Source organism: Sturnus vulgaris, chromosome 10 (assembly GCF_052056855.1).
Source record: "Sturnus vulgaris isolate bStuVul1 chromosome 10, bStuVul1.hap1, whole genome shotgun sequence".
Classification (NCBI taxonomy): domain Eukaryota; kingdom Metazoa; phylum Chordata; class Aves; order Passeriformes; family Sturnidae; genus Sturnus; species Sturnus vulgaris.
Genome location: NC_142252.1, coordinates 9,161,859 through 9,189,349, shown reverse-complemented (window position 1 = coordinate 9,189,349; position 27,491 = coordinate 9,161,859). Strand labels below are relative to the sequence as shown.

The window sequence follows — 27,491 nt, the reverse complement described above, 5'->3', positions numbered from 1 at the left end:
AGAGAAGTTCTGAAAGAGCTGGAAGCTTGTGCTCTGAAGCCACTGGCACTGCCAGCCCAGCCAGCTTCATCCGATGTGTCTGTGCCAACTTCCTGAGTGGAGGAAACATAAATAATCCTGCACCATTCTATTAAATCAAAGTACTTCCATTCCTATCCTTCTTTTTTTTTTTTTCCTTAGTTCTTTCACAATAGGACCTGCTACCATACACCACATCCCCTGAAAAAACCAATTGGGAAATTTTAAGAAAATGCATTTAGCAGTTTTGTTGAAGCCAATATATGCTTATGGAAAACATCACCAGATTAAGCATTTCTTGCCATTAAGACTGAGCACCCATAAGTTGGTCATAAATTGTGTGGTCCTGCTTGAAACAGAAAGGCAATAAACTCTCCAATTCAGAGTCCTGCTGTATCACTGCACCATTTTGAATACAAGCTGTTCTAGTCACAAAGGACACATTTATTTTCTTGAAGCCAGAGACACAGATGGTATAAACTGGAGTACCTCTCCCGATTTCAAATAAAAAATGGTGATTTATAAGTGCTGAGGATTTGGTCTAAAGGTCAAGATATTTCTCTGGCTTTGAAAGCTCTGTTCAGGGGAGTGGGGAAAATCAATGGCACTTAAAACTGAGAACCTATTATCATTATCCATGTTCTTAAGTGCAGCATATGTTCCTTTGCTTATTTACAATACAGTGAACTGGCTGCCAGTAAGTGAATTTAAGGCATTTTTCACCCTCTATTTTTAACAACTTTCAGATATCTCACATCTTACCTAAAGAGAATGTTTTTTCTTTACCTGAAGCCATCTTTTACTTGAAATATAACAGAGAGAGAATAGCTTTATCTCTTTTTCTCTTTTTACCCCTTACAAGTTTATTTCTTCTTCAGAAAAAGAAATTTTATCAAGCAGTCGAGTAATATAAACAGAAGGAATAAATAAATCTGTATACATCAATCACAGACAGCAGCTGTTTCCAGAAAAACCTGAGCAATTATTTATGAAATTATGTCTTCTTGAATGCTTCTGCATACCCTCAGAATCCCGGGAGGGCCTGATTTCCTGATGAGCCTAAATTGCTGAATTAGGAGACAATGCCATGGCACCAATTAGCAAAAAGTATTGCATATAATTTCAAAATGCTTGTTTTCTGTTTTAATAACTGCATCTAACAAAGCCATTCCTTCATCCTAAGCATGGAGGAACACCCTCAATGAGCATCAATGAATTGAATGACTAAATGCCCTTAAAATGGCCATACTCACTTTTGTGCAAAAGCAGCAAGACAATAAGCACACAGCATGCATTTCAATCAAGGAACAGGTGTCCATTGATTTACCCATTGGAAACAAGTTCTTAAACCTGGCATTACCCCTGGTGCTGAGAAAGAATGGAATTACTGTCCTGCAATGCAGAATGGGGCACTGATGGTGGAGCTGTGGCATGGAATGATCATGCTGGGATGTGCAAGGTGCCACAGGGCTGTCGTGGGTGCTTCCACACATTCCTCCTTTGTAGCTTTGCTTCACAGCTCACTGCTTCCCCTTTACACTAAACAAGCCCAGGTGAAACGATGTCTTCCTGCCTTTTGTGGGCTTAGCTGAAAGACCTTACTGACACATTACGATTTTTCTTTCCAATTATTGACTATGATTGCTAATTGGGGAACACGTGCCAGCTTCAACAAGAGTCCTCTGGCCGGATTAGCTGATCAAGCCCAAAATACTCAGTCCAGTGCACACCTTCCTTTGCTAGAGGCTTAAGGACTACTGTGGAAGGACAACATCAGGCACGGCTGAAGCAGCATTCAGGACCACTGAACTGCAAAGTGGATCTTGTTTTTCCCAAAAGTTTGGCTTCTGAAGGATGCTGACCACATCTGGTCATCCCCATGTGTATAGTTCAGGCATTATCAGCGCTGTCCCACAACCTGGCACAGCCCCCAACAGACCTGTCCTTTAGGGGAGGACAGAGACCCAAGTGACCCTGGCAGACCATGACCTTTGTGGGTGCAGGTGTCCACAGCTCTTGCCCCAAATATGCACTCACAAGGGAGCACCTGCAGAAAGTATTTCTGATGCTACAACTCCTTGGCTTGCTGATATCTTGGTACATTGGAATAGATTTAGCAGCATAGCCCTCTTGGGGTTTGACTAGCTGGAGTTAACTGTGGTAAGATCATATCCTTCCAGGGGTGGACGAGTGTCATTCTCTTCAAAGCTGGTGTTTTTACCTTTTCCTCTGGCACTTTCACCTGCTTCCACTAAGTGTTTGCTTTCAGACCTACTTTCAGGACTGTCAAATGAGTGTTTTGATCACCTCATTTAATCCCACACATATCATGGCTCACCAGATTACAAAAGCTTACTATTAGGGAAATGGATGCTTCTTCAGTGATGAAGAAATCAGTACACCTTTGGCTCAAAGGTTCAGGAATAACTGAAAAGCTGTAGCTGTCTCATTAGACTGAATATAACATTCATACTTCATAGAATCAATTGCTACAATGCAGAAAAGGGACAGATAATTGAGCTGACATCCCTTTAGATAAAAGTATGGAAAAAATATTAACCTAGAGGTTAGGAATGAGGTAGGCATTCAAATTTTAGTCTCTTATGCTGACTCAGCTGTGCAGTAGTTAAGTAATGGATGTAATGAAGTATCTATAATGATTTTTATGGCCAGCCTCATCTTGCAGGCAAGCTTTTCCTCTTTAGGACAGCTGTGGCTGAGCACGTATACAAATGAGAAGGTATGGACACAATGCCATCCCAATCCCACCCTCCTTAGGCCAAGATTTCTCATCCTAACTCTGTTAGAAATACATTCACTGAAATCCTGCCCAATGTCCTTCATTCTGGACTTAATGCATGAAGACAGAGGTTAAATGGGCCCACGTGGGGTGAATTTTCACTTGATGCATCTCCCAAAGTCTGTTCTCCATCACACTGTTCTATCTAACAAGGAACCCAAAGATGACTGAGAAACATAGAATGACCTGGATTAGAAGAGACCTTAAAGATCATCTAGTTTCAACCTCTCTGCCACAGGCAGGGATGCCATTCACTAGATCAGGTTGCTCAGGGCTCCATCCAATCTGGCCTTGGACACTGCTAGAGATGGGACATCCAATACTTCTCTGGGATTTCTAGCTTCCTGGAAAGCAGCAGCATAAAAGAATAAGAGGAAAAAAAAATCCTACTCTAAGTCTCAGCTGCCTGAAATCAGTCTAAACTCCTTTTTAACAACCGAGCTACTTCAGCATCCCTCCTCTCCTCACACTATTTCATACATTTAGGTTCTTAATTCAGCACCAGCCAGGAACAGGAAATGTTAATAATTATCCCAATTTTCAATCACTATAACTGATTTTTCAAAGTAGCATGTTCACAAATTTCCTCCCTTTATGCGACTAGAAGCTGAAGAGTGAAAGTCCGTGTAGGCAAACGCCAAAGCAGCTGAAAACAAAAACCTGAGCTGCTGTGCATCACTTGTTATGATCTCACACCTTGTGCTCATGCAGAGTCAGAGCACACAGCTGAGGTCACTGCTCTCTTGTGCAGTTCATTAGGGTCAATGTCTGCCATAAACACTCGAAACTGGCATTCAGCTCGCAGGAAACTGTGAGGAAACAGAAGCCTTAACAAACAGAAACAATCAATATGCAGAAAGAAAGGCTGGTTCTGACAAGGATTTACAGGAGCAAATCACAGAAAGCCTTGGAGCCACACACAGCCTGAAAGCCAGTGCAGTGCAGATGCACAGCAGCCTCTGCTCTGCTCTGTAGGATGTGGGGATGCCTTCAGGCACATGACCCCAGTGCTCGTTCCTCAAGGAGCACAGCGTGTTTCTATGGTACAGAAATGACAGAGCAGCAAATACAGCTCCAGAACAGCTCCAGAGCATTCCCTTCCTCTCCTCCATAAATCCCTCTTTACTGGAGGGCACAGGGAACACAGACACTCGGTGTGCACAGTGAAACAAAGGGACTGTGTGGTTCCACACAGCTGGATTGAGTGGCCATACTTAAACACCCTCCAGCTGCTGCAGAAAAGGGCATAGAGCAGCAGCCCAAGGACACCTTGCAGCGTTGGTACCCTTTAAATAGTTTCTCTCTAACCACTGAGGACTGACATTGTATTTCACAGGGGTCTGCCAAGTGTTAAGGCACACTGCCATGTTATCCCACACAAACACAGAAGGGATTAAGGAACAGTCAGTGACAATTAGCAATATTTCTTTTTTCCACTCTTTCACATTCTTCGTGTTCTACACCTTTCTTCAGTTTTCTGTAGGGTTGTCTCCATATTTTTGTATTTTTTTTCATATTGTTCCACCAATTTTTTTCATTTCTTATTTGGCCTTACAATTTACTTTTCTTTGTTATTTTCTTCCCACTTTCATAATTGTTTGTAATATATATTTAAGATGTTAAAAACAGACAAAAGGGTTTTTACAAAACAGGACAATAAGTGAGCTGCTTATAAAATCCAGATTGGCACATCACAGCTGCAGCCAGTGGATGCTGAGTGTGTTCATCAATGGTCAGAGCTTCAATGGAAGCTCATATCCTCAGAAAACATGGCCCTGAGGTGACAGACTCAGTACCACTGATTTATCCCAATTTCTCAATAACACAAATGAACTCTAAAGAAATAAAATGAATAGGGATAAAAATTGAAAAATGGCAGAAAAGTGAAGAAAATAATGGAGAAAGGCTAAAAGGGCAACTTGACTTATATACTAAAGCTTTTGTCTGGAAACAATTTTTGTGCAGTCCCACTTCTTCAGAAAAGAAACCAAAAATAAAATTAAAAAACCAAACCAAAACAAACAAACAAACAAACAAAAGAAAACAAAACAAAAAACCCACTCAAAAAATGACACAAATTAAAAGCCAGAAAATACATTTTGATTTTGGACTTACTTGTTAGAGTTCCACCAAGTGAGTTGCAGTAACCATAAGGATGAGACAATTAACTCTGTCATTGCTGAAGTATTTTCCAAATAGACTAAGCTGAACATAAAATTTAGTATTGTGCTTTTGTTTCAGACTAGCATAAGGTAGTGAGAACTTCAGACAAGTAAAAGAGGCAGTCTTGGAGGGTTCAGTGAGAAAGTTGCTTGAGATGTTGTCAGAATAATTTTATATTTTAGAAGTAAATATTCTTAATTTCCTAGCATGACTTTGTAAGAGTCATATATCTTCTTTTTTGTATGCTTATTATCCTCTAGATTATGGAAATCTTTCTGTATGCTGAGAACAAATTACCCTGACAGGGCAGTCCCAGTTAATCCCACTCTGCATTTGGTCTCCCACTGCTTCAAACAAACAGCCCAGAATGGTGTGGGTGCCATAGGCTTCCAGAGTGATTTGCAGGATCAAGGTTTCTTTAACATATCAGATGAGTAGCCCAGTCTCCCCTGTCTATCATCATGATAATCATGACATGTAAATGTGGCAGTCTGGTCAAATGCTGTGTTCAAATCTCCCAAGTTAGATTCTTTATGGTGAGTCATTTCAATGTAGAATTGAAAGACATAAAATGCCAGACTCTTATGTGTTTTCTATAAATCTTAGAGTGTCTTCTACTTCTGCAATATCTGAACACAAACCTGATTCTTGCTCAGGGCAGTAATCCCACAGCATTAAGTCATACTGTAAATACCAGACAAATTACAATCGGATTAGATGGGCAGTCTGTTCATTTACTCAACACAGCTGCACTCCAGAGTCTTTTCACCACTGGTGTCTATTTATAACATGAATGTGTTTTTCTTAAATAAATGGACACCAATTTCATATCTATCTTGTTCTTACCATTTGTGGCCAATAAGGAGCACGTTTCTACTTCCTAAGGAACAAAGAGAGTGCTCCTTGAGAGGCCAACAAGGCAGTTCTTGGTACAGATCTGGCAAGATTTAGTTTAAATTTATCAGTGAAAAGTCCTTTGAAAGTTTTGCATTTCATTTCAGTCGAGTAGAATATAGCAAACATACTCTGCATATGAGACAGCACCACAGATACACTGAAATTTCCCAGGACTTGCAGTATTCATGACAGGAACTTCTCCAGGTTCCAAACTTGCTTACACTGGTGAGTGTATAAACCTCACCACGTAGAACTGGTGTAGCATGGGATTTACAGCAGATTTCTGGACTTAGGAATAAGAAATATATTTTATAATGTTCAGTATCACCTACCAAAATCTTCCTAGCACTTCACTGAAATTATTTATAAATGTCACATCACATCCCTCATAATTGCTCCCAATTAAAAGAATCATCTTGCCTTTTAGATACAAGCTCGCTTCCATCCAGCACACAAATCCGGTGTTACTGTAGTTTTACTACTGCAATCAATTAATGAAACTGTACTGAATCATGGAGCTGAAACTTTCATAAAACAGGATTAATGACTACAGGCCATGAAAATAATAAACGCAAATTAAGCAAACTGCTGCACCAACTACTATTCTCAGTATCTCGCTAACTCTATTCTCACCTTCACTTTCTGATTGCAGAGCTGTTACTCCTGATGTGCACAGAGATAAATAAGAATAATACTGAGGCTGGAGAAGAGGAGCCAATGAGTCAGGAGGGGTGAGGTAGAGGCCAGCCTAACCCATTGCCACCAAGCTTCTCCATTCTTACACACAGGCATGTCCTCAGTCAGCTGCAGAGGTGTGAGGCAGACAGCTCTGCCCGTGCAGGGCCAGAGGAGTGTCCTGCTGAGCACCCTGAGCGTGCCCAGAGTGCTGTGACCACACTGCAATGAGTGACATAACAGAGTGGCACAAACACAACCAGAACACAGTGTGGAATTCACGTCCCTTCCCTAGTGATACTGTAGCCTGGAAACCAGAATACTCTCTTTTATCAGGTATAAACCAGTGCAGTTTATCACACCATATTGAATATGTTAGAGCTGTCAATAGCCATAATGTAGTACCTGCACAAACACGAGATCAGCTGTTCTCCAAATACAGCTTTTTCATTAGGCAGGTGTCAACAATTCAAAGTCATAAAAAGATTTTACTGAAGTGGAGGAGAAAGCATCCTAAGTCTGCTTTGCACTGAGACAGGAGGTTTTAGAAAGACCTTCCACTGCAGGACACCCACTGAACAGGAACATTTGTGTAACAGAAATACTGGTGCCAGGCTCTGCTTTCACACATGTGACTCCTGTTGATTTTAAAAGGAGTTTCCATATTTCACTAGCTCGGAAGTACAGGGTGTACATGGTGTAAACCTGAATGCATATGGAACATTGATTTTATGACACAGCATATGACAGGTCAATATTGGCTTAAGGTTTTCCTGCAAAGCTTCCTTCTGTGCATTTCTTCCTGTGTGGGTTTATAGGTTATGTGCATTATAGGCTATGCTGTATTTCAGATCAATTCACAGCACAACCTTCCAACCAGTCACACTAGTCCAGCTGAAAGAGATATTCCACAGCACAGCATGGAAAGAGAGGAATCACAGAATCACAGAATCATTTAGGTTGGAAAAGCAATCCAAGATCATCAATCTTAACCTTTGCCCCAGGCTTAACCAAGGTTAAGCTGGTACCTTTGGCTGCCATCATATTTTCCAGGATTTCTGGCCAAGTTAAGGACAATCAGTGGATCTTTGCAAATAATCCTCAATTTTATATATAGTCTTTGGTTATTTTGCTACAAGCTGCTAAAGGTCTTAGCATCCATCAAAACAGGAAGGATGTGACAAGGTGGGAAGATCCCAACTCACATGGAACCTCTACAGCTGTGGAAAAGTTAGTGAGAACTGAGTCTTTTTGCAAGACCAAGGCATGAATTGTACTTCTAAGTGCAGTACGCATAATTAAAAACCTTAGAAATATAACAATACAAAGACTAAAGCAATTTTAGCAATAATAATTTTTCTTTTCATTACAAGACTATAAGGAATTCAGAATCCTGAGTTTTTTAAATTTTTGCAAGCACTTGATTTTGTAAAGTACACTACCAGATATTATCACACAAAGATAAGGAAAAAATACATCAAGAACTTACTTTCTGCAGGTTCCTTAGATCTTCTGCCACTGGAGGACTTCCTCAGGAGACTTCGTCCTGAGGTGAAGAGGCTGGTTAGCTCCTCCAGGGGACTGGTGGGTGTCCGAGAACGGGAACTGCTCTGAGATGATGATCCATAGGTGCTGACCGAGACACTGACCATCTTTCCTCCTTCTTGCAATGTGTTTCTGGCTGTAGAATGAGGCACTGATGGAGAGCTTCTTGAAAGACTTCCTGAATGTACAGAGTCGTAAGGTGGAGGTCTTTTGAGGCTTAAGGGGGTAAGAGACCTACCCATACTGACAGGAGAAGGTGAGGCAGAGTGACTTTTAGGATAACCGTGTGGAGACTGCGTTCTGTATAAGGTAGAAGGATGAGGAGGTGAGGAGGTGTGCCCAGGGGTGCTAGTTCCATGAGATACTGTCTGGTCTTTCTCCAGTTTTTGATGGCCTGGTGTATGAGGTGGCAGTGAAGATGGAGAAGCTCCAGCTTGCTGTTTGATGTAAGACACATTTTCTAAGACGGGAAGCTTTGTGACCTCCAGAGGAGTTAGAGGAGACTCGTCAGAATTGGGGGAACACTGCACTGGTGCTGGTGGGAACACCAGCAGTGGAGGTCTGTGAGAAAGCAGGTTTGGAAATGGCGGGGGTATGTCACAAAGCAAGCCCTTGGGAGTAGATGGCACTGAAGACTTGGTGAAATCTAGGTCAGGCACTGTGGGAGTAGCACACTGAGAAGAACAAGTGTGATGGTCATATTCACATTGACATTTTGAATCTTGGCCTACATCATCAAATATAGGGTATTTCATCTCCTCGTAGACCGCTTCACTTTGGTCATCCTCATCTTTTTTGAAGTCTCTGAGAATATTCCCAACCATTTCAATATAAACAGGCTCTTCTTCCTCTGTGTCTGGAGCAGGACTGCTGACCTGTGAGAGTGAGGCATCCCTAGTCAGGGTTGCCTTCATAGGGCCATGCTTTTTGATATAAGTTTCATCAAAAGATGTGCTTAGCTGAGTGTTTGGGTTTCGTTTCGGCTTAGGAGGTGGAATCTTCTTTGTGTACTCATCACTGTGAGGTCTTGGTTTGGCTGACACTGAAAACAGAGCAGAACATAAACTTGTCAGATGCCTATAACACAATTTGTCAACCACAAGGTCTCTTTACAGTGTCACAATTCTGGAATGGATTTCCTGGGACCAGCTTGTTGCTGTTTTTCTCTGGTATTACATCAATAGAACGCTATAAAAATAACATTCAATTCAAAACACTCCTAGACTTCCCCTAGAATGCTCTGACACTCCAGGATTAAGTAACTAGTGAGTGTTTCTCTTCCTCTGAGACATCTGTTCTTTCCCAAACTCTTTGGGACAGGGGACTTTCCATTTTTAAATATGACACTTTTCAAATATCACTGTAAGACCCAAAGAGTTGCCAACGACATAACACTAAATATCAAAATTAACTGCTTTTGGCTCCAAAAGAACAATTAAGATCTTGGACAGTCATACTGGAATGACAGTGAGGTAACTGCAGTGACAAAGTGATGAATCAAGACCTTTTTATTTATAGTAACTTCTTGCATAAAGCACAACAATTGTCTTAGCATTAACTGAGAAGGAAAATACTCATACACAAACTGTAAAATCTGCTGTTGAGATAATCCTGGTGATTTATCTGGACTCCATTCTATTGTTAGAATCTCGTGAATCTCTTCACCAGATTTCTGTGAAGTCAAGGAATAACAAAGTTCCTCACAGATTTGGATCCTTTCCACACTGGTTACTTATAGAAACCTTGTCTTTGAAATTATAAATCAAAACATTGTGATGAAATTCATTTGAAATGAGAGGTCAAGGGTTTCTTGGAAATTATCCTTTATGAATTAAACAATAAAGAAACTCATGCAAATTGCATTTTGTTCACTTTGCATAAAGAGCTAATAAAACATCTCATTAAATGTTAGGGTTAATAAAATGCCTCATTAAATGTTTAAGTGAAGTCAGTTTTTATCCTAAGCAGACTCAACAAACTTGTTCAGAAACAAAATTTATCACATACACTAAACCTAGCTTGTATTTCTAGAAGGTAATTGATACCTCTTTGGTAAGTTCCCCAGTTCAAACAAAGAACAAACACACAGAACCAAACCTGTGGCCAGGTTAGAAGGGTAGCTTTCCTGCCTTCCAAATTTTGTTGCTCCTTGTAATTCACTACTGCATATCTGCCAGTTTGAACTCAATGCTCAGAGAAATTTCCAGACACCTTCTGCTCACCTATCAGCAAACACCCAGCAAATGTCTGATGCTAAACCAGGCAGGCAGCACTCGTGGAGTTGAAAGTCCTGTTTTAGACACAGCCATAAACATATTCCTAAAGGCAGCAGTAAGGCAGTGCTCTGCCAGCTCAAACACAGCGTTTGGAGTCTGGGAGGATGCTGGCTCAGAGCTGGACGACACCTGCATTAAAGCACCTTACTAATGTGGTTTGGTCACTATCAGAGGAGAATTCAAACCGTGTTATCACTTTGTCACACTTGTGCTTTGATCTGCTAAATAACTTCTGTTCAATTCCCACAAGGTGTAGCAGTAAAGGCAGATGATAAATAAGTTTTGTTCAGGAATAAGGAGCTGTGAATATGTACATATATAAAGTAATGAGACTACTCTTTGTTAGCAGCATTTGTTTTAGCTTAACACATAACTAAGGCACAACAAAGCAAAATGCAAAAGAAATCTCACCAGAATTAAAAGGAAAAAAAAGACTCAAAAATTATATTATACTTTCATGATGGTTCCAATTAATGTGTTCCACTTTGCAGCAGGCTGGGGACATGCAAAAGCTACCACAGATAAGAGTGTTTGGTAGCTTGATAGTTTTTCACTATGTGGATATATCCTAATACATTTTAAATTTGTCTTTTTAATTAACCCAAATTAATTTTCTTGAATGTATTAGGCTAGACTTTTGGGAATAAGATGTAGGCTACCAGAATCATCTGGGCTTTGCAGAAAATATTACTTGTGATGTATTTGACAATACTAGCAGATTTTTCTTGCCTGCTTCCAGCTAAATCACTATTTCATTTCTGTTTAGTGTCTTATTTGTATATTATGTTTTTATATATTCTACTAGCATAAACTTGATCTCAGTCCTCTCTCCAACCTCTGTTAATCTGATTCACAACCCTGTCAAAAGCAATCTTATTCAGATTGCTGTCATTAAAATGAAGAGACTGTCAATGAAACTAGCACAAACTGCCTGATCATTTGTGAACATGTTGTACATGACCTGAACTCTACTTCAGCTACATTTGAAAATCCTGTATTTTGTAAACACAGGCTTCTCACAGTCTCCAGTTCCCTGTACATCACGCTACCATCATCAATGGATACCTGAGAAAGGAACATTTCCTGCTCCTCTGCTTCCTCAGATCCCTGTTCCCAGTGCTGCCTTTTACATCTTCTGTGCCACAGGTGTCACACTGAGAATGTGCTCTGTCTTACAGCCACAACCCCACTCTTTGATGTCTTTATCTGGATGGATGTTAATGATGGATAAAATAATCCAAAGCTGAGTTAATCTTATTGTGGTCATTCAAGGCTAATGTTAACTGATATTTTTTCTAAAACCAGCCAAAAGTGGTCTAAAATACTGTGCTTTTAAATTGCTAGAAAAAGCATATTTTCCTCTTCCCTCATTCCATTTTCACAATTTTTATCCAGCTGAAGAGCTTCTGCTACATGGTATAAACTCGTCCTTGGGTTTTGGAGTTCCCATATACAACATCCACATTACAAACAAGGAAATGAGAAATGTCAAGGAAAAACAATTAACATTCTGCCATCTAGTCTTGTATTTTTGCATGGGTTGAAATTAAGTACCACAATGACACACAGAGCCTCATCTGCCATTGCATGATATGTAGCATTAGCCTAGAATATATTGGTGACATTATCAACAAAAAGGTCAAATGACCTGGTTCTGCTGTATGAGACAGGGTAAAACATGACAAGGTGATTCACTTTCCATTTGTTTAAGTTTTTTATAAATCTTAAAATGTACCTTCTATATGCTGCACAGAGCATGAACATTTGCTGCTATAAGACTCCCTAGAGAAAATACAGAGGTAAATAGATAGAGTTAATAAAAAAGTAAAGCTTTTTATCATTACTGGGAACAGAGGAACTGTTCACACCCGCTAGGAGCTCCCTCAGCTGCAGGAGGACATTCAGTGGGCAAACTGAATTCTCTTTAAGAAGGCTACAGTGTAAGACACTTAAATTCATTTAACAGCAGTTTCTGCTTTGAAATACAGCTCCCTGGCTGAACTCTACAGCACACCTGTTAATGGAATATGGATCATGAACTACTGCTCCAGCCCAGAACAATAGAGAAAAGTAACAGGAATCCTGCAGCTAAACAGAGCTGTCCAAGGCTAATGAAAGGAGCAGGGAGTATTTCTGCAGTTCCTGTGTTCCCAACATTTGGCAGGGATAGATGTTCATGAATGCAGAAGCCCTGGCAAGATCCCACACCCAATGAAAGGAAATTATTTGGCAATCTCCATGGAGGAACAGGCAAGATTGCTTAAAGTACTTGACATTTATCAGGCAGAAAAAGCATTCAGTGCCTGCTGGGAACATAAACTTCTATGAAAAGCAAACTACGGTGGCATATTGGTGATACACATCCTACCGTGTTGTCTGCTCTAAACATGGAGTAATTAAGTGCTTTTCAACATGAATTACTATGTCCTTGATGAAACTGTTGCTTGTAACTTGTGTTGAGACTCTGCCACTTGTATACCTCAGAGTACACGAGCCCTGATCCAAAGCTAAGTGGAAGAAATGAAAGTGAGAATTGTTTCTTTCCCCACCAGGGAAAGAAACAATGCTTTCCTCAAGAATCCATCTCAGAGTGCACCACAAACCTCTTGTGAGTGCTTCTATTACAGACACACACAAACACAAGGCAGCACCAGGCCTGTGAGGAGTTTGAGCACATGGGAGGTGCTCAGGGGATGATGCTCAGCACCTGCTCCATGTCCTCTGTCCCCACAGGAGCTGCCCCAGCTCAGAGCTCTGAATGCTGTGCCAGCACCTCCTTGTTTGCATCAGAACCACCCAAGCTACCACAGCTGATAAACTAGAGGCACAAGGATCCTTGCAAACAAAAGTGAACTCTCCATGTAGGACACTCATTCCAAGCAACCATCTGGCTCCAACAAACTTCAAGGGAAACAAGAGATGCAGCTCTGGTAACTCCAGGTCTCACCTCGAAGCAAGAAGCACAGCGCCTAAAATAGCCTCATGGAAGCTCTACTGAATAAGGAGAATATGACATTTTTGAAATGAGATATTTGTAGTGGAAAGGTTATATATAGCTTTCAGACATGCCCAGATAATCTCTCTTCCATAGTTAATTTTGGAAATAGACAATGCTTCTGCTATTATCCTTCTGAAGTATCTTTTTATTCTTTAAGGAGAGACTGAAACATGAAAATATGTTGTTAGATTGTTGTTTATTATTTGCTCACTGTATAAGGTATGAGTGAAAACATCTAAAAATTAAAATTAATTTTGCTATTTTATATTGTCCTTTGGCTATTTTCCAGCTTTTGCATTCTACAGACCAATCCAGTGAATTGTTCTGTTCACTGTAACAAAGAGAATAAAACCACAAACAGGAAAATTGTTCCCTTTCAATTTCTACAAGAGGCTATAGATTCAATGAAGGAATGATTTGGGACCTACAATTTAAAAAAAATTCTTAAAAATGTGACTTTAAATGCAGAAGGAATTAATCTTGCTATATTTTGGGGAGTACCTCTATCAAAAAGAGCCTCCAGGAGTGAAAGGAAATAGAATTCCTTTAATTAAATCCTGAATGTGCTGGATACTGAATCACAGATGCAGAGATTCTGATTTGCATCCCATAACTCTAAAGAGAACATCCAGCTTTAGGGTAGTACAAAGGCTATAGATATATGTGCAAGTTCAAGACTATGAACAAGCAGTTCATTTCATTAACGCCAGTGGGGTTACTTGCAGAGGATCTTAAGTGCATTTGTGCACCAGTGCTTATATTGGGTTTAGATTTCATTATCTCTGTAGATGAACTTTGAATAGTCTTAGTGAAACTGATTTTTAAAAGGCACAGTCATATGAATTGTGCAAAAGACTGGCACACAGGAGACCTGAGTTTAATTCATCTCTTTTCACGGGCCATGGGGCCTCACCTATCATTTTACCTCCTAATGCCACTTTCCAATATTTTTCTTCTGCCATATTAGGCTCTAAGGTATTTTACACAGGGTTTTATTTTAATTTATTTGTTTATATCAAAACTTGCACAGGGCTCCCTATCATTGGAAAGCAACAGAAGAAAAAAATTAAATGTAGTTATTGGAGACATGCAGTGTTGAACATGCATCTTTTCTTCTCCAAGAAGTGTTTGAAGGCAAATGTTCTTACACTGTGAACAGCCATAAAATATACACACAAAGATGCATCTTAGCAAGTGATTATTGAAACATCATCAGTAGTTTGAAGTAACATCAGAGAATGTATTTCTCTCAAGAAAAAAATCTGGCTCTCAAAATAGCATTGTCCTCATGGACACAAGGCCCTTCCCTGCAGGTCACCTCCTCCTTTCCTAAAAGATGCTCTAAAAGAAGGGAAGCACATGGGGGGAATAAAAGGACCATCTGATTAATTCAAACAGGCAATAGGTGGTTTCAGCACAATGGCTTCAAGCAGTACCTATTTGTTCCCCCTCCTGAATCTAATAGCTCTTACTGGAAATTATTTGGGCATTTAAAGAGGACAAAACTATACTGAAAATGAAAGGACTAAAAGTCAGTGTCATAAAATAATACTGATGTGCTACTTGTATGTCTCAAGGCTATGATTAAGGATACTTCCTCAAAAGTATTCAGGTCTCTTTATTTTGGCTATGACTTCTTTTGGCTTTTAAAATGATTGATTTCTGCTCTAATTCAAAGTGGTGGAGAGCTTGTGGCTCTGGGAGTGATAGTCCAGAATTAAGTATCAGTACAACAGAGAGCAGAATCAGGGCCTGCAGTTAAATCCAGTTCTGCATTGCTCCAGCAGTGCAGCCACTGCAGCTGGCAGGCTGGTTGGAGACATTCTGCTCCCAGGTCCAGCTCAGGGCTGGGCCACAAACCTGAACTCCCAGCCCCAGCACCACAGCCCCTTACACTCCGCACATGCCAAGGTTGCCATGCATTCCCTGGGCTCACAAAAGCCAGCCTAGGGCACCAGTGCCTTGCTGCCAGAGCCTCCTCCCAGCACAGCAGGGGCTGCCAGCCCTTTGCTCTGCAGCATCAAAACAAGGGCAGACCCAGAGGTGCCAGGATAGGTCAAAACCTTTGCAGTATCAGTATGGTGCAGGGAGTCCCTACCCAAATTGTCACATTCCAGAGCAGACTGACGCCCAGGTTTTCTCTTTCACAGCCCTGACTTCTCTGTACCTCCACCTGGCCAATTATCCTTTTTTGCAGTGCAAAGATCTCCAAAAACTTACAAAAAATTACAAAGGGAATGTCTCTTCCTGAATGCCCAGCCTTGTGCTCTCCAATATTTTGAACTTCACATCCTTGTCTTTTTAAAGAATGAGCAATTGACGTCCCCTATTTTTCCAGATAACACTGAATAGGTAAAGAAAAACAAAAAAGAAAGGGGTATTTGAGAAATAGTTATAAATTATTTGCAATCAAGCTGTTCTGTACTATTCACTGAGGCAAAAAGTTATTGTCAGTTTGCACAGGCCTGGTAAGGCAGAAAAAGCAAGACTTTGGATAATTAAGGAAAGAATTGTCAAATTGAATCATCCTCCTTTTACAGGAAAACTGATATGCTGAGTGCAAATGGAGGCAGATGAAAATCTCAGGGTAACTTCTTTTATGTTAATCTATGGGTACCCATGTAGAAAAATATCCTTGAACTAATATGACCAGACACAAGGGGCCAGATCTCTGGCATTACATGAGTTTAAGTTATAGAAGTTCCAATGGAAGAGGCTTTGAGGACAGAGAGGTAGGAGGATTACTGGGGAAAGATCCTCACGCTGCCCACACATGCAACGAGTATTTTCGAAGTTCTGGTTCATTCTAAAGTCTGCAATAAGCAATACAGGTTTTGCAACCAGTGTTACAGTGACAATAAAAATTTCTGTAACTCTATATACTCTGGAGGAATTCTAGAGAAAGGCAATTGGTATGGAAATTTCTCTATCACAAGCATCATTAGTGAAGAATATGCAAACAGAACTATCGAATCATGCATGCAGACAAATTAAGTCTATGTGCTTGTTTGTTGGTGTCTCTCATGCAGGAACCTGTACAGAGCTGGAGTTCTGGGGGGTTAAGCATGTTCATAGCAGAGCACAGTAAAACAGCCACAGAGCAGAAACATCAGTAAAGTCCTTCTAATTTAGAGTACCATTTATGGAGTCTTGACATTGGGAAAATGAAACCTGAAGAGTTTGCTGCTTCACTGTGAATTAACTGCTATTGCTCTATTCTTATAGCTCCCCACAAACTGACTGCATTTCACAAGGAGGACAATCAGTGACACCAGCCTTCTCCACCTCCCCAAATCAGCATTTTTTTTGTGGTGCAGTTCTCATGGAGCTGCCACCCTGCACTAGCTGCCCCTTCTCCCTCTCTGCAGCCACCCTGTAGCTATTCCCTGACTATCAGAAGATGGTGATGTTCTGAGTTTTTATAGGCTGTGCCATGGGATGGCTGCAAGTGCAGCAGCAATTCTGTTGGCCTGTAGAAAGAAAAGCTCTCTCCTCTGTCCAGGAAAGGGAGCTTCTGTTGGTGTGTGAAGACCTAAGTCCCACCAAGACATGCCTTAGACAACTACATCACATGATGTAGGTAGAGGTTGTAAAGGACACCACAATAGCAGTGAGTCTTTGAGGGCTAAGTTGCTTATTCCTGTTAGCTGCTGCCCAAAGGCACTGAAGGCCTCTGTGGTATTTTCTCCTGGTATTATCCTTTACAGGATGCTCCTGTAAACACAAACAGCACTGCTATTGATTACTGGCTGTGACAGCTGAGGGCAACAATGGGGGAAATCATTTGCTGAACTTTCATGAACTTCTTGGAGAAAGTACAGCACACAGGCTCTCTGATCCAGTGCTCACAGAGACACTAAATGAAACAAATCTTTGCAAGACTTCCTGGCTCTGGGGGAATTTCTAAAACCAGGACATGCACCCAAATAGCAAACTCCAACATTATTTACTGGAGAAATAGTAAAGAAAGAAATCAAGCCAGAGTAAGAGCAAATGCTAAATGAAACAGTAAGTTTAACTCACCTACTTTATTTATCTAGAAAGAGTCTGTATTTGCTCACTTGATTTGTTGTTTTGGTTCACAACCAACCAGACCAGAACTCTAGCAATTACTAAATGCAAAGACATGAATAATTTATCCAGAGATATGAGACTTCTCATTTTTCAGATCCACAGCAATGCCTATCTTCTATTTACAGCTAACATAAGTAGGTCAAATGCATTATTTGCTTATATAACTAACAATCTGTTTGCCAAGCTTCTAAAATAATTGCAGCCCATTAAATCAAACTGGCAGGCCTACCAAGGTGGTGCTGTGCAGAACACTGGGCTCGTGGAGACTTCAACATGAGATGTGTTGTGTCCAGCTATTCCACAGGCAAGGCAGCCCCACAGAGGCTCCTGTGCTTCCTTGGTGCCTGCACCAGCGACAAGGAACCAAGAGATTTCAGCAACCCCCTCTCCCTCAGAAGTTCAGTGGGTTCTGTACAGTTCTTGAGGCAGTTGTACAAAGCTGCCACTGACAGACACATCCAGCAGGTCTTTCTGCCACCACTGAGCTCACATTTCAAAACAAAGCACAAGGTTGATGGCCAGGGTCAGATGAGTCACCACAGCAGGAGCATCAGAAAATAAATGAGCCACAATGAACAAGGGTTCAGTGAAAGGGGCACTCTTTCCTTTACCAAAAGGCCGCAGGGTGACCCTGCAAAAGCAGTTCCTGTAAGTTGTCACTGAACATTTTTTGGTGAATATGATGACAGCTGAAGTGGACAGAACACTGCTGGAGCAGCTCACAGGCAGCAGCACTGCCTGGAAAAGGAACAGCAACAGCACTGTGGTCAGAGGCTGAGTGGTACGAAATACTCACTGTAATCAGCTTTAGGAAAAATGCCTCCCAGCTATTAATTTTACTTTCATCTCCATAGGGGTGACTCCTCTCTCCTCAACTCTAAATACAGTCTTGACAAAATTACAGACAGGCCACACTTTATCAGCTGCCTCACACTCAAAGCTTCTCTGTGTGCCTGGAATCTATCATTTCATCCTGCATTTATTTGCAGATAGTGTAGTGAAACTAGTAGAGCCTGTAATAGTGTTGATCTATGAGGGTCAAGCAGCTGGGCCTAATCCCTATAAATTCACCTGGAATGACTGCAGTGGACAGTGCCATTTTGACCATGTTTTGTGCAGTTCCAAACAAGCTTTAGGAGAAGCATCTCCTGCTACAAATGTCAGGCTTGACCTCATTGTTCCACCTGAAAAGCAAGATGGAGGATGAAAAGGCAAAGCTGGAGCAGAAAATGGAAGGGAAAAGCAGAAGTCATTGCTATAACCTAGTGTTTACAGCCTGTTTTATTTTGTTGTTTTTCAGAAGCAAAGCTCTTTGCAGGAATTCATTCCCCACCACCGAGGCACAGCCTATGGCAGAGCACAGCTCAGAACAGCCTGAGCTCTGTGGGGGTTGTTACACACCATTTCCTGGGACTGCCTGTTCTGTAAACCCATGACATTCAGCATTTCAGAGCTGCACCATAATGGCAGCTCAGATTTTGCCGTCCTTATTCACACTCTGCAGCATCAGTGATACCAACAGGAGGTTGAGAAAGGGAACTTAAGGAGTTCCTACACTGAGTGGCTGCTTGAAGTCTTGGTTTCCACAGTGACTGCCCTAAGCCCACAAATTAAACCCTGCCAGTTGTGTGGAATTTCACATTAGCAAGGACAGTGTTTTTCACATATTCCTTCTCCACTCAAAAGCCTCTTTCTACAGTGCTGGTCCCAAAAGCAGTGTCCCATCAGCTCAAGTTTTCAATATGAGCACAAATATTCTCATCATAAACTGATTGCAAATTATCTCACTAAACAAAGCTTTTGTCACTATCCGTGTGATACAAAGCAGGAATCTGTGACACTGAGGGACAAGTGAAATGCTCAAGGTCATCTGAGCCAGGGGCTCTTCCTCCACTTATACCCCTGGGAGCTGATGCTTAGTATTATTTTACAAAGTCTCCATTTGGCATAACCCTTACTGACATGCAAGCATGCATTTGCAGAACTGGGATCATATGGCAATGAGTCACAGCAGATATTTGGCCACACCACCCGTAAAAATTATTTCACCTTTAACAGAAAACAACAAATTCAGAATCATAGAACATTTTGATTTTTCATGCCTTTACTTGCAAACACTCACAATTAAGAAAATAAGTAGGCTAGACATCTTATCAAGCTTTTACATCCACACTAGTCCTATAGTTTCACGTTTGTTCTTGGCACACTTTGGTATGTTTGCTTTTTTGGTTGTGGATTTTTTTTCTTTTAATCAAAAGATTACTTACTATCCTATTCACCAAAATTCAAATATTAAGGGACTTCCATTATCATAAACAAAATCCTAACTCCATTGAAACTGAGACTTCTGGCATCACCCCAGTGATTCTAAGGCAAGTTTTATAGCCAGTCCATCCTTTTGTATTCTACCAAGAGGAAATAGGAAAGAGCTCCATTTGCAGTCATGCATGGAGGGGAGAATCTCCTCAATCCAGCAATCTTAATCCCACAATGCACCATTAGAGCCAACAACCCAAAGGTAATACTGCTGTTTTTTCCAGGCATGTTTATGCTCAGAAAGTCCTGTACTTGTAGTATTCATTTTACCACTAAGCATAAAGGGAGCTATAATTCTTCAATCCTTATATGCAAGAGTGCAGTGAATTTGAAGGTAGAGTATTATTCATGATTATCTCAGAGAAATTATGGGAACCATGGCAAATATTATACCAGTGTACTGGACATTGATATTAAGCTCTTGCTGATGTCAAGTGCACTATGTTCCAGCTTTTTACTGCCCATTTCTAAGCCTTTCCTCACTCTGAACTAGCAGCCAGCTCCGAACCACATCACACTTTGGGACATGCACTTCTCATTCGACATGCCAGCGGTTCAAAGTTACTGCCACTAAAATCAGTACCCAAATTATTCGTGCATTGTTTTGTATTTTGCCCTCTTGCATCCGTGAAAAGCCCAGGCTGGTACACTGCTGTGCCAGGCAAGTTGATGGCACTGCAAGAAGGAAGCTGTGCTCTGTGGAGCTGTCAGTGCTGTGCACATTACCCCAGCACAGCAGTGTTTGCACACGGACGGGCAGAAAAGCATGAAGTGCCAAACACAGTTGCAGCATGTCAGGCATATGTTGCCTGATGTCATTCAGCATTAAGCCAAGTGGAAGGGATGAAAGCAGCAAACCAGTGCACCAACCAAGACTACTATATTCAAACAGTCATTACAAAGAGCCTACCAATGAAACAGAGGCTGGACATGACAGGATCTCACCGGGAGCTAAACCTGAATTTCTTGGGATATGATTCTGTAAGCACTGTGCATTCCCAGTAAAGCCAATGTGAGTGCAGGGGGCACAAAATGTTTTGAGAGCACAGTCACGCTTCACTTCATAAGGATTTGTCTCATTTGGTTGTTAAGATGAGAAGATAATTAGGGCACCAGTTAAAAATAAGGTAAGACAAAGAGGTAGAAATCCAATGTACTTGCTGTATAATAAAAAGTGCAGCTGTTTTGTGTTTTTTTTCTTTAATTCCAAATGAATTTTGCCACACACATCTATTATCACAGACCAGCTCTAAGAGTAAACAGGGCATTAAGATTTCAGCCTGATCCCTCAAGCCCTTACTCATTTGTCCACAATGCCTTTAACAGAAAAACATGCCAAGGACAGTATATGAAACAGAAGTGTAGTAGGAGTATTCTCAGATTGTTATTTTTGCAGTTTCAAAGGCATTTCATTTTACTTAACAATTTGTGATGTGCTGTCAAAATAAGGCAAGAGAATTAACCTGGATTTCTCCTCCTTCCCTCTCCTGGCCCTGACTTCAGAGCCATTCAGTGAAGCAAAATAATGCAAGAATCTAGTATTTCATAGTATTTCAGCTCATAATATTTCAGTACTATGGTCCCCTGAGGCATAAACAAAACAAAAAATGAAATAAAATCATAAATATGACTTACAGTCACCTGCTGACAATGAATAGGTTTATTGATATTATAACCTTACAGTTACATAGGGTCTGTCTATCGGGGCTGCAAATTAACCATGCAGTGAACAAGACCACCCACACTTCAGCTTTCTTCAGAGACTCCCTCTTCATTCTGGTCTTCTTGTCAGCCATTATTGATTTAGACACCTCAAAGAGCACGTCTGAAGTACTTCCAGGAGTGGGTTGACTCTAAAAGCAGCCTAGTGGCTTCCATATGATGTGAAACCTGTGCTAATATTCTGTCCTAGATCCCAGGTAACTGCATGAATAAGTGGCTCATATTTCCTTGTCTTGCTGCCATGTCCAGGAGCTACAGTGACCTGTACAGTCAGAGGACAGCAGCCTGAGAAACTCTCCCATACAGTCTGTCTGCTTTATGCCCAACACTGCTCTTAGGTCTGAGACAGTTCAGCTAATTCCAGGGCAGAATGATGAGAATTCAGCAGTTTGGACCTGGGGTTGTGACCAGGCTTATAAATTCTCCTGACCCCTGGAGCACCAGGGCTCTGTACTGAGTGTGCAGAAAAGCCCACATGCTCACAGCAGGAGTCCCAAATGTTTAGCAGAGCTTGCTGGCCTCAGCTGAGGGTAGGCAGCTCCTCCTGGACTGGCTGCATTTGCAGTTAATCTGGTAAATCAGCAAAACACTCCCTGAACTCGCATTATTAAGGTTTTTCCATTATCAAGAACATCATAGCTTCCATCACCCTTGAGAACAGAGCAATAACTGTACTGCAGGGGAGCTGCACATTTAATTTTGGGCTTTTTTAACCTAGGTGCAGAGTCTCTGCAAATGAGCAACATCCTATCGTGAAAAGAGCGAGGAGGAATATATAAAGCAGCTTTCTTAAATTAAGAAGAATTAAAAAAAAAGTCACTAAGTACACAGGATAGACTAGCAGAACACAGCTAAAGTACCAACTGCCAAATCCTGGGCACTGTGTGATTCTCAAGTGGGTAACAAAGCTTCGTGTCTTTTACCACTGCCTGGTCTATTTTCTGTTCAATGCTTGCAGCTTCCATTAACATTAATGACTATGCATATGTGCCTTGAGGGTTAAGAACGTATTCCCTCTGTGGCTTCAAAACTTGTTTATAAATCCCTCCAAAAATTGTGTTCATTGCTCTGCACAGAAAGCTATTAGAACAGCTATAAGAACTGCTATGTTCATTCCCTCCTTTCCCCTTGCCCTTGCTTATCTGAGGGACGAGGAAACAGACCTGGAAAGATGAAGGGCTGAAGGAGGTGATGCAGGGAAGTAAACCAGCTCTGGAAGCTGCAATCTGAAAACTGACTTGCTGCAGAGACGGGCAAACTGAAATCTCAGCAAAAGCAGAGAAAATAAAATCCCAAAGCACTGAAAAACTACTCCCACCACCAACACCCCAAAATGCAAAGCCTTTGAAAATCTCTAAGTTATTAAATCCTAGAGAACAGACCAAAATCTTTGCCATGTCCTACCTGCTTGAATGCAGGTCAGTGGAAACAAGCTGCTGGGCAGAGTCCCAACACAGTCAGGCCAATGCTCCACCCTGCTGATCCCTGGGGCAGCAAGGAGGCTGTGAGGGGAAGGGCTGAGCAAAGGGAAAGACATGCCAGGGTTCCATTAGGAGTTGCATGGCTCCAACACTGCTGAAGGCACCGTATGCATCCCCATGCCACCCGGACACACAGGACACACACTTCTCTGGAGTCAGCTATGGTAGTTGAAAGCCAACTCCACCTCACTCTACTGACAACAATACCTGTGATTTCTGACTTTTCTGGCTTTGGCTTTTCCCTTCATCTGTGCCAGCCTTTCTCCTGATGTGCACAGATTCAAGTTAAGCTCTCTCGAGCCTCAGAGGCTGCAAGGGATACAGTGTAGCATCCAAACAATTATGGGTAAGACAGCTCTGAGATCAAGAATCAGATTAAGGTATGTGAAGGAATACACATTGCTCTACACATGGCTCAATACCAGCTCACATTATATCTATATAGCTAATGTGAACCAAGCTGCAGCTTCCCACAGGGAAAAAGGCTGTGCTCAAAACACAGTACAGGCTGTGGGAAGAGGAAAATGAGCTGTAAAATACACAGTGCACAGTATGCAAGTTCTGAGGCCTCTCAGGCAATGTGACCCGCTGCAGCTCAAATTGAGCACCTGGCTGAGGAGCCCATGCTCTGGGAGGATGCCCTGGAGCTGGAGCTCAGGAGGCAGCACACCCTTGTGCTGCTCTGCCATGCTGCCCTTCCTGTCCCCAGGCCCACATCCCCACTGCAGCAGCACTGCAGGCCACAGTGACAAGTGGCCCTCGCTGCAAGGAAGCTCCTTGCAAGAGCCATGGCACAAGTGTGGTGCTTACTGCACAGCACTCTGACTGCAGCATGCTGCTCGCCAGCCCTGCCTCCACTCCTGTGCCACAGCCCCTGGCACGGCTGCAGCAGCACGGTGCCTCCAAGACATGTCCCTAAAACACTGCACTGAGCTGTGTCAGCGCTGGGCTCTATGGCAGCAGGAGGCCAAGCACACAGCCCAGAGCAAGAGCATCTCAAACTGCCCACAGGTCAACCCACCAGAACTCATCTGTCAGTCCCTTTAGACTTGTTAGGTCTGAATAGGGCTCATTAATGATATTTCTTCCTTTGGTAGGCATGGTTGAAAAGATCTGGGAATAAGATCTGGCTATAAGGAAGGACATGTCATGGTTACCACAGAGGACACTATTTCAAAGTTCAGGTTAAATACATTATTCACCAAGGTAGGAAATAAAAGGAAACCAGCTCTGTGTAAAACCAGCAAAAGTGCTAAATCCCTTTAATCCAAACTCTGCTTAATGAGAGTACCAAAAGTTCAAATTTACAATGAAGAGCCACCAGTCTAGCTGACAGAAAACTAGATTTATGAGAGAGACCAGCTGGACTGTAAGCCCAGTTACAGTTACTGTAATTGCTTTTCTCCTGAGAAGAATTTTCCTTACAGGCTGCCCACCTTTAGAAATTGCTGAGCTCACTGCAAGGGCTTAGAAGGCAGCAGCAAGAGGGATATCTTCTTTCCCAAGACACTTGGAAGGAAAATATTAAACAAAATGAGTGGGTTCAAAAGGTGGGTCTCCTGCAAGTATTTTCTCACATCAGTGGTAAATTTTCCTTCAGCTCATTTTGAAAATGCTACTCTGAGTTTTAACTGGTATCTGTGTGCACATGTTCATATGTCCATGCAAGTATACAGAACCTGCTTTTTCACTACACGTGTATGTTATGCAGACATAAAGTTTATAATTAAATTATATATTTCATGTGTATTTCTTTATATAGTGTAGTACTCCATATTACTAAGCAGAATTTTAACAAAAAATTAATTTTCAAAATGCAGTTCACATATATTTTAATTTTTATTTGCACTGCAGCAGATCTGTAGACATGCAGTGATCATATCAAAAAACACTGCTTGAGGCTGGTTACATCAGTCAATTATACTGTTTTATTACTTCCTTTTTCTGCAAGATCAGGCACTGAAAACAAATCAATTAATTACACTCCTGCATTTTCTCAATAAAGAGCCCTTCAGGATCAAGATTATATATGCCTTCCACACTGAAATATTATTTTAAATTACCCTTTTCAGAACACTTCTCACTTCCAATGTGTGATGCATGGGGCACAGCTCCATTTATTTGCTGCTCCTATCAGAGTTTGAAAACTCTGAAGAAAAGACAGCCCACATTTTAAAAAAAACACTTTCTAGAAATCTGTCATGGAAGAGAAATGCATTAGGTGGAAGGCGTTCAGTGGGTGCATATGAGAGGCAGCCAGAAGAGTGAAAAACGGAATATTAAAGCACAAGAAGGGACACAAAGTGTGGAAACACAGCAACAAAGCTGAAGTCAAGTTAAGGAGAAGGACATCTTCAGGCTGGAGAGGGTTCATTCAGGCAGAGCCAAGGTAGGCTGGGGTGAATGAAACAAACCCAAGTGTTGCCATGCTGCTGAGGGCACAGGGACAGGGCCAGTGTGTGTGTCACTGCAGCCTAAGGGAAGATTCTCACACTCCACAAAGATGGAGGCCAGAGCACTTACAGGAAAAGGGCACAGAATCAGTGTGGGTGTTACTGCTGCTGTTTGTGCTTCAGGAGGAAAAGGTCCTTCAAGCTCATGACCAAATTTCTTCTGCCCCTTCTGCAGTAAAGTCAGACATAATCAAGCCAGTCTAATGTTATGGCAGATATTATGATGGGATACATTTAATATTTTGATTTCACCATGATCAAAAAAGAGTATCAAAGTTACTATCAGTTACTGCTTTTGTTTGTATACACCAGATCACTATCAAAAAGTAAAAAGTAAACATGTTTAATAAAAAGGAGTGATGAGGCTGTCCCTGGTTGTCTAGAAAGTGTAGCAAATTCATTTTGCCACAGGGTCAGACAACAGACATTATAGTCTGAATTATTCTGCACAACCATAAAATAATTGAGCTGGGAACAATTTTGTGACAGCTTCTTTGTAAAGATTCCATGGTAGTTGATGGAGAAACAATAGAGTTTTTCATCATTATTTTCCATAGTTTCTGGAAAAGGCTGTAGTCATTCAGCCTGCAAATACCACAAGTACATGCAAATGTGTGAGACACATGCATATACAAATATTTGGGTACAATATAGACAACAGTGACTGAAAGTTTAACCTGCCTGTACTTGGACTTGAGCTTTCAAAGAAATACGAAAAAAACAGGAATATTGTATCCTATGGAATTTCTCACCTGAAATTGGGAATAGGCAGACTTGCAATATCTTGAATTCAAAGCTACTAGAATGAGAACTGCTACATAGGTAAAAACATAACCAATGTCCCACAAAAAACCAAGACTAGTAGAATCAGAGCTTCATAGGCTTCTCTGAGCAAAATTTCAGATACTAAATTTGTTGGAAATAATTTTAGAACAGTAATAATTTTATATTCAGTGACAAAGCTTGCCTAATATTTGTATCAATCAATACTGCAGGTAATGAACTTTGACTTCCATCTGTTCTGCTCATCTTTAGAGGTTCTCATCAGTGTATGACCATAGTTTTTATATAAACATTCCTATATTAGCCAGATTACTGTGAAAATTCATCAAAACAAATGTTACCTTGGAGTGCACAGGTGATAGCAAAGCCTCTCCTAGTGAGAGCAAAACATCTTAGAAATCCAGTCTGTTCACCTAAACACCATATTGTACCACTCTTGAGTATATCTGTGTCAAAAAATTGACTGCTCCCTTAAAAAAACCCCAAACCAAACCAAAAAACCCTACAATATGATCTTTCTATGTATTGAACTCCTTGGTGAAACCCCAGTATACATAGAAGCAGGGCAGGCATTCTGAACACATAAAAACAACAGTGTGATCAAAGGGTTCTGTCAATTGAGAAACCTACAGGAACTTCTTCGTTTTAGCCTGAAAGTGCCCATTGCTGCTCTAATGCAAAGCAGCAGAATGAACATAATACATGTCATAAATTAAATATCATAGAGATCCTTAATGTTCCATTAAAGCATTTATTCACACTGAAAGGTAATATTTAGGTATTATATTTTATGCTAGTGATGGAGTATTACTCATTCATCAATTCTTTCCAGAGATTTTGCTATGAATATTCAGCTCTTGATTCCAATAATGAGAATCCAAGGTGCTCTACTTGGACTCTGGTATACTACCATTGCCATACAGCTGAACCAGAGTGAACAAGGCTACAGCACCACACATGTCACTCACAACCTCATGTGATGGGATAGATCAAGCTTAACCTGCATGGAGTGGAGGAGGAAAAGTGTCTTTGGAAACAGAAATGTCAACCAATTTCAAACTTTGAAATCTGTCAGAAGGGACATGACTAGATATTCCTTCCTTGGACTCATATTTCAGATAGCAGAAGAAGATGAGGGAAAGGAAACAAAATTTTCAGAACCTTCCAGAATGACAATAATGCTGAAGAAAACCTAGTTCTGTGAGGACAAAGGCTGCTTAAGGGGTCTGCCATAACTTCTGTGAGGCTGGCCAAATACTTGGATGTATTTCAACTATTGTTATCATTATT

The 27,491-nt window shown here is 41.2% G+C and overlaps 1 protein-coding gene across 5 annotated transcripts in view; it reads right to left on the bottom strand.

Annotated features, from left to right (window-relative positions):
- Positions 1-27,491, bottom strand: part of NYAP2 (neuronal tyrosine-phosphorylated phosphoinositide-3-kinase adaptor 2) — a 136,099-nt gene that overhangs the window by 45,217 nt on the left and 63,391 nt on the right. For all 5 annotated transcript variants that reach the window (XM_088170719.1, XM_088170722.1, XM_088170723.1 and 2 more), the window contains one exon: positions 8,043-9,140. In XM_088170719.1, the coding sequence (XP_088026845.1) occupies positions 8,043-9,140 (1,098 nt within the window). The remainder of the gene's footprint in view (positions 1-8,042; positions 9,141-27,491) is intronic.